Source organism: Argopecten irradians, chromosome 2 (assembly GCF_041381155.1).
Source record: "Argopecten irradians isolate NY chromosome 2, Ai_NY, whole genome shotgun sequence".
Taxonomy (NCBI): domain Eukaryota; kingdom Metazoa; phylum Mollusca; class Bivalvia; order Pectinida; family Pectinidae; genus Argopecten; species Argopecten irradians.
Window position 1 is genome coordinate 8,987,757 of NC_091135.1, and position 8,793 is coordinate 8,996,549.

An 8,793-nucleotide genomic window follows, 5' to 3' on the forward strand; every position below is an offset into this window, starting at 1 on the left:
TATTACGTCGTTACGGATGTAAGACTATGGAGGTTAGAAACACATGCTTTTGAGAATATTGAGGTTATCAAAACACATGCTTCTTTGTTCCTTTACCATAACACTATTCGAAAATGTGAGCAACTGATACATACCCGTTTTAATTTAATCAAAAAAAATATGTTACGGAGGTTAGTGTGTTAAATACGACACTCAACCTTGAAGACGATTTGGACAAATATATTTGAAATAGTCATTCTGACTCTAAATTTTGAATTAGGTCATATTATTTAACTACTAATTAAAGAGAAAAGTACATATAACCATAATATTTTTGCGGTTTATGTTATCCTTAATTTTAGTTACGGATGTTATGTGGAGTTCGGCGACATTTTGAAATATGCAATACAAAAAAGTGTATCTGACGATCCTTTTTAAACAAAAAGTATCAGATTCTATACATATGTCAAAGTCTTGCCATCACCGAAAATCAATAATTTACCAAGGAGAATATTGAAATGTACTTGCTCTTAACTGTCCTATAAGCAAAGCGACATCGAAAAAGGCGATTTTCAAGCTTATTCTAAGCAACAGACACAAGAGATGGGTGGCGGATATAACCCCATTCCTATTTTTCATGTAGCCTAAGACCGTCGTCTTACATTTGGAACAACACATTACATACAACTGACAACATAATTGTGAAATCCGCAAGCGAGAGCTGCTAAAATGTTTGAAAAAAGTGGGACCATTTTTCTGGAATGGCTGCGCTACGAAATGTTTTAACCGTGTACGCCTATAGTCTAAAGCAGTAATATTACAAAGTAGGCATACATGTCGCTATGAACACGTGAATCCAGCAGGTGTTAATTAGGGAATTACAAGGAGTATGCATTTTAATATAATATGATGCAATGAATTTAGACCACGCGATATGAAATAGTTAGCCAAAGAGTTATCTTTCTTTAGCCTTTGTCCTAGTTATACATACGCAATAAAATTTGCAGTTTTTATCGTCTAACTAATTATTTTCGTGGGAATAGCATTTTTCCGATTTAACGAAACATTAAACCAAGATTTGAACCGCAAAATATTAAGAAATGATTTAATTAATAATACATGTATATATTAAATGAAACATTGCGAAAATAAAATACCGCTAATTATTTTGTTGTAAGCAGTAAGATGACGGGATGTCTTAAATGTAATATTTAAATGTAATGATCTTTATCATCACCGATTAATGTACAACAAAAGGTAAACATCTCTCATCTCTAGTTAGTTTGAATAAATACATTTGCATGTTTTCATAGTACTTCCTTGTGATTTTATGTGCATGTAGATATAATGGTTTTAAGCATATTATAGTGATTCGTTTCTTATCGATGTATTTTCTTTACGAGACACTTTCTGCACTGTATAGCAGATAATATATACATAGAGAATGGAATCTACTTCTTTGTCATTGCTGACAGGCGGAGGGACATCCGGTTTATAGCCATTTCCCCTCGGCTAACTACTTTTAAGGGTATTCTTTTATACACGATGTTTCTGCATAAATACAAATTTTTTGCATTTTGTGAAGGTTTGATATGACAAATTGTCCTGATTAATATGATCCAATATGTTTTTTATATGGTTTTCCGAAAATCTGACATTCTAAACCAAAAGTGCATCTTTATTAGTATAGAAGTTAAAATATTATGTTTTTTTCTTTCTAAAATCGTACTCAATCATATGAAAATCAATTTAACTTTTGTAACATATCGAAGTTGTTCGCCTATATTTAAATTTTAATATTTTTTGTAAAACCCCTTAGCACATACAGAGGTACATCTGCCGATCGTAAAATAAATTGATATATTAAATTGTTCTTTTAAACACAATTTCTTAACGAACCAAATTGGAATCAAAGCTTCCCTAAGCCCTGATTGACCTTTCTACCTTTCTGTTAAGCTTCCCTGGTGCAAATTTATTTAGGCTGTAACAGTGTACTAATCCTAACCTTGCATCTATATTTGTATATTTCCTATCATATGCCATTTCTTGGTAGGAGTATTAACAACCCTTATTGTGGTATATGACTTCTCTTGAAAAACACCGACCAGCGAATCCTGCGGTATACGATATGGCTGATAGTAATCAATGCTTTCAAAAGTTGTAGTGGGGGCGTTTATAATATGACCTAATTTGACAATACATGTTATTTTTTAAGAGAATCTCATCGAGGATCTAGCATGTTGCCATTTCGACGTCTTGGTAGAGCGCAACGTTAAATGACGTCACGCAATAGTAACGTCACAATTTACGTTCAACTCAGCCACTATTGACAATGGATATCAAATACGTTGATAATCTACATGCATTTTATTTTTGCTTAGTCGATTCCAAGAACCTTGGGAATTAATGTCGACGCACATTTTCTTAATAAAATGTTTTCTAATCCTAATAGTGTGTAATAACAATAAAACTTTCATGGGTACATGTGGTATTAAATTATTAATCGATAATCTAGTTTGTTTAGTTTAACTCGTACATCTCCTTTGTGTGCGTATATCACTGATAACAATACCACGTGACAATGGTGTTATACGTTAATGTACCTTGTATCCCGGCACTATTATTCCTTAGATCGTTTGAAGGACTTTTGGTGAAGGTGTAAGCGAGCTACCTTCCCTTCATTCAATTAATACATTTGCCAAGTCATCTTAAACAGGTAAGGATACAGTTTTGATAATATCTTATTGTGTCAAGGCGAAGTGAATGTTATCTTATTTTTTTTTTATTTTTTTTTTCCATTAAGTGCATTAGAAATTGATTGAATATTAGGAAGAAACTAACCAAGATTGAGCTTGCTGAAATGTTTTAATATTTTATAGTAATATAAGCTCAGAGTAAATATAAAGACGGCATATACCTGCACACACACACCAGGTTTTGTTTTGGTAGAAATTTGTGAACTTTCAGAATATGCAATATATTCTTTGGTGTCTCTTTGGGATAGTTATATTCTATAGCAAAACCATTTTGCAAACATATGGTAAAAGGAACGCGTTACAGGTCTCTTTATATAAAAAGGGCTTATTGCTTTTATATTCTTTGGTATCTCTTTGTGATAGTTATATTCTACAGCAAATACATTTTGCACACAAATTGTAAAAACAACGCGTTACATGATACTTAATATGGAAAAGGTTTATTGTTTACATAGTTTAAACTATGCAGTGATTCAGTGACTCTGAATTGAATTGTCTTTATGTATCAGGACATACATTGTAGGTTCTAAACCATCCTTGAAAACTTTATTCCGAAGAATATACTTTTTAGTAAAGGGCGGGAATTAACCTGACTTTAATGTAAGAATATTTTGACGAAATCCAAACTAAACTCTATGCTGGCTATAAGGTTATTGAATATTTGTTTTTTAACCTGTTTGGTGCTATGTGAATTTCTAAAAGATGTTAAACTGTTTTTGTCGGTATCTTGCTTTAAAGTCCCGTATTACATTTTGGTAGTGCAGTATAGAAATATGTTTTATTTTTGTAGCATAATTATTGCATTTTCTTAAACGTTTTTGAAACATGTTGGGAATTTATGTTAAACATTATTATCCCAATAAACATGTTAATTCTTAGTACTAAGTCACCGAACGAGAAACAGAACCATATCAATGTGGTAGTCTCACATACCCAAGAATTTCCCTGCATTTCTGTACTTTTTCTATCTAGAACATGTGTTTTTATGCAGTTTTAGTCAAATTAACGTGGCTTAGCTTGAACGAATCGTGCATCCTTGTTTTTAATCAACACATTTTATCGATAGAATGGTTACCACAAAATAAGCAATAACATTTTTGTCCGTAACTTTGTCTACTGATTGCATCAGGAGTTGCCTTCCATACCATTGATTTACATCTGATGACATTTTCGAATATATGTTTATTCTTATTTCAGAAAATATGGAACCCACATTTGATGTGCTTACAAGTCACTCACGAGAAGAAGACATCACCACCAAACTCGTTCAGCCTCCATGGTTCCGGTTATCAAAGTTCCTTATATATATATTATTCAGTATATCATTTGTGGCGGGCGCTTTGAAATTTCAATATGACAGTTTCAACTGTAATGTTATCGAATGTGTATATAATGAGACTATTACGTCTCTGCAAACGTGCCCACAGTTTAAGACACAGAGTTTAGATGCAGATCCCACCTACAATTTTATCAGTGATAAATGCCGGGACCAAAATGTCCATTGGGTGTTTGAGACTATTCCGTTTCTGTACTTCATTATCGCCATGATCTTGTGGAACTGTAGTTCACTTTGGCTTAACATACCTAGTTGTACCATCTATATTGAACGGTTTGTGGGTTTGGTGAAAGACTGCAACGCGGCTATAGAAACATCTGGCTGGGTTTATAAGGATTACTTGGAAAATTGGAAGAAACTGAAAAAGGTTCCAGAACAGACGCGTCCTAAAAGTTTCTCTTCATGTCGAAAAAGAAAGAACGAGGTATCACCAGGGAGAGCTACAGAAGATGAGAAGCAATGCAAAGAACTAGAACAGATGCAAAATAACACATCGTCAGGTAGCGATACAGTATCAGCGAAAAATAAAGACACTATTACGTGGCATGTGTATCCAGAAGATAAGAATCAACCCAAAGATCAGGAATCGGAACAGTTGAACAATCTTCATGACCGATTATCCAATATGATGAACGATAAACAGAATCACCATGTAAGTGTCGTTCTTGTCGTCCAGCAATCCGCACTGACTTTTCTGTCACTAGTTTTCTTCTTTAGTGTATCATGTGCATTTTTTTGGTTTGATTTCCTACGTAGTGAGTATACATGTATTTTAGAAGAATACAGTAGGGTTGAATGTTACTATAGACTGTACACTATTTATTGGTTTCTTGCAATTTTATTTTGTATATGTATCTGCTTTCATTGTTTTCTCTCGTGTGTTCATCTTTGTTGGGTCATTTACCATTCAACAACACATGTTGAGAGTACATTTGTCCCACTAGACGGACCCCTACCGCGAGATCTGTCCCTGTTGTTGAATTTAGTGATGACCAACGACCGATTTTTCTGTGAGAGAGTGAACATATTTATGGGAAAATACTCCAAAAACGAAGTAACTTTTCAGGTTACATTGTCATTTGAAAACCTGGAAAAGCTCGCCCAAAGTACAGGCGGTAAACAATTGACGCTTTATAACCTAACCCGCAGACCTCAAAGTTTTGATAGACTACATCAGTTAAAATACCTTCAGGTCTTGCACCTCATTAACTGTAGTTTGGATGAAATTCCTCGATGTATTCTTGAATGTGAAACTCTAGAAAGAGCTGATTTCACGTGTAATAAGATTGAGGCCATACTACCCAATAGCCAGACGTCAAATGACACAACAAAGATCAATACACTCATTCTTGACAAGAATCCGGTTATTACTTCAACTTTGAAACACCTTGAAACATGGCCAATTCGATCTGTGTCCTTTGTTGAGTATCCTGCACATGAAGTAGAAAAAGGAAAATTTGCAAAAAAGTTACACAAGATAATGCGTAACAAACAAATAAGTGTATGCATCGACGAACAATTATTCAAACAAATACAAAAACTGGACGACTTTGTCGATTTTAAAGGTGGGAAGGATGAGAAAGAATGCAAAGTCGTTTATAGGGTACAAAACAGGTACGATGTTAAAAGAAGCATTGTTAAACTACGGGAGTGTTTCTCGCCCATGTATAGGTCCCTAGTGCACCAGTTGTCTATGCTCGAAAAAGCATTAGATCTGTCAAATGAAAGCCGAAAAGTTGTTGACGAATTTAAGGTCCTTAAAGACTTATATAAACCCCACTCAGACAGGCTTGGTAAAAAGTGTGCAGAAATGGTCGAGGCCTTGGCTAAACAGATTTATATGAATTTTGAACATTATAAATGTTATCGAGAAAAACTAGAGCCATCTTCAGAACCACAGAAACCTGACATATACATGGAAGACCAACATTTTCAAACAATATTAAAAATTTCCTGAAAAAAAGTGAACGTAAGAAACCTCGGTAAAAAGAAGTCCCCAGATGAAAGGTATAATTTATGTTAATATGATTTAAAACCGGCTGGGTTATTTGTATCTGTTTGTGATGTTAACCAGGCATTTGACTATTTATAACGGCTTGCCTAGTTTTTGCGAAATATGAAACACCAAATAACTATTTTGTTGGTGGAGGAAAGTCTGAGTACCCGGAGAAAAACCACCTAATAGCGGCCAGTATCTGGCAACTGCCCAACATGATATTCCAACTCGCGACCCAGAAGTGGAAGGCTTGTGGTAATATGTCGGGGCATCTGAACCACTCGGCCACCGCGGCCCCGATCTTATGATTCATATCCACAAAAGAGCCGACAAACCAATGAGATAGGCGGATACCATATTCAGTTTGAATTAACTGCCAAAGATCAATGTCATGTTTAAAACGTTCCGGTAATATAGGAAACATCACGACATTGACGATACCCATACACACCTGAATAGATCGCAACAACTCGGCTAATTCCGTGCTGTGTTTAACGGGCTTAAGAGAAAAAGCAAAATATAAAATGAATTATGTTATAATTTTACAAACGTAGGTAATTATGGAAGTATCAAACTTAGAGGGGCGGAGAAAATATTTAAAAACTTTAAACCAATTTCCTGTGGCAAAATGAAATCCTGCCAGAGCATATAAATCTTGGTCTTCAAAAGGCTTGTCTAATATATCCAAACAGAACATATAGGAAATCCAAGACCAGCAGTACTCTTTATGAACACGAAATGACAAAAGAAAAATATACCATTTTTATGAGTAAATTTGTAAATAGGTTCTTATATTAGGTACATGTATAGTTATTATTAGTTTTCTTGACCAATTATTTAGTCCCTTGTACATTATCCCTATTCACATTAGCATTCTAATAACCCAAAGATTCACTCGTTGAGAATGCCGGTTTTGGTGTTATATCAGTACATTGTATATATAGTCATCTTTACAAATTAACTATTAGTAGTCGTTGTTGTATCGTAATTATACATAACAATATAATTATGTTTTTCTTTGTTTAGATACTTAGATGGCTTTCTGATTTGCCGATTCAGTTATTTTCATACCACTATAAAAATCAGAGAATGGCGCGGAAACCGAACGTTATCATGACGTCAAAATAGAAACCTTGTCGTTGCCTTAGAAAATCAATGTCACGTATTCTATTTTATCATATAGACTGAAAAATAATCATAAGCATTGATGTCACTATTATGTAATTTCATCGGGTTATGAAATAAATTTTGTTTGCAAACTTTTGTGAAAATCTGCTACGCGAATTCACACAGTTTGTTAATTAAGTGCGTATATAATATAACATAAACATCATTGTAATCGTAAGCATATGCAATACATTAATGACAACAATGTTCATCACAATATATATTTATATATGTATGATGGTTTGCTTCTATTGAAATGTTTTGTGTCAAGTAATTCGAAGGCTTAGGTTTTGTCAGTACATGTCCAATTTTATGCGACATTACAACATAGAATGCCTTTTGTCGGTGAAGCGTCGAAAAGCGAGCACACCTATGAGTGAAACTGTCGTAGATACCCAGACAGATATAATGCCTGATAAATTGATACTCCAATTTATACTTAGCCATACTCGTCTTTCGTTGGAAATGTTAACGACTAAAAGGAATACTACAGACTTCCAGTCAGTAACTGGTAACCGGTCTACTAAATAAAAAAACAAATGTCACTGTGACAATTAAAACAATCAGTGACAAATTTTACATGTATAATATTGTAATATTTAAGGAATATCCTGAAAGTATTGCAGTGTGAAAAATGAATTTCAGTGTGTACCCAGAAAACAGCGTAAAAAAAAAAACCAAATTATTTTTTTGTGTGTATTGATTTATTCAAATGATAACCATGATGATTTCTTGTGTGGATATTGATATGTCTGTCTCAGAGGAGATATATTTCACACTAAAAAAAACATGATAGCCTACTGAACCTCAGGATGATAAGTTCATGGCCCCCTTTTATTAGGAATATAATCAATAAAATTGTTTGGATACCCACATGATAGATAAAGAGTATACTCATTGCGGGTTTCGATTTTAAGTCTACATTTATCAGTAATTTAATCAATACGACACTCAAATTCTTATTTAGGACGGATCAATCTTCATATACCTGCTTTTATCTACTTTTTGTGGGGCAGTGAATATGCTGACTCTTTTGCAAGTGCAAGATTGACAGCATTTTCACTTTGTGGCGTAATTCTGACGAATCCCCACAATAGGGAAAATATTTTGTAATAATTTGTAAATTTTGATTTTTTATCTTTATTGTTCTCTATTTGAAAAGAGAACAGCTATGTTTATTGGAATGGTCATTTTTAGAGTCTCCAGTTACAATGTATGTGTTAATTGAATATGGAGTACTAATTATTATGATGTTATGACCATTCCATTATTTTGTATGTATTAATTGATAACTTTCATGTGATTTTTACACATATAACATGGTTTAGTTTTAATAAACCGTCATCTTATATAAGATGTTATCATCTTTATAAGATGGCCATTTTCAATTCACACATTTGTGTCGAGTTTTATGTGGAGCATGCATAAATGCAAGCTATGCATATAGCTTATTTTATGCAGCGACACATGCCATTATTATTGATAATTAAAGTTAGTATTTTTTTCTGTTTTAAGTCATATATACAAATGTGCACCCTTTATGTGGCCTCTTATAGTTA

General features: G+C 33.6%; 1 protein-coding gene across 1 annotated transcript; it reads left to right on the forward strand.

Annotated features, from left to right (window-relative positions):
* Positions 1-2,482: 2,482 nt before the first annotated feature.
* LOC138314364 (volume-regulated anion channel subunit LRRC8A-like) lies at positions 2,483-7,205 on the forward strand. The gene is made up of 2 exons (XM_069254666.1): positions 2,483-2,695; positions 3,933-7,205. Exon 2 carries the CDS (start codon positions 3,938-3,940, stop codon positions 6,026-6,028), a length of 2,091 nt encoding a protein of 696 aa, XP_069110767.1. The 5' UTR covers positions 2,483-2,695; positions 3,933-3,937; the 3' UTR covers positions 6,029-7,205.
* The last annotated feature ends 1,588 nt before the right edge of the window (positions 7,206-8,793 follow it).

Coding starts and splice junctions, on each gene's coding strand:
- LOC138314364 (XM_069254666.1), top strand. CDS start 3,938: ATGGAACCCACATTTGATGTGCTTACAAGTCACTCACGAGAAGAAGAC.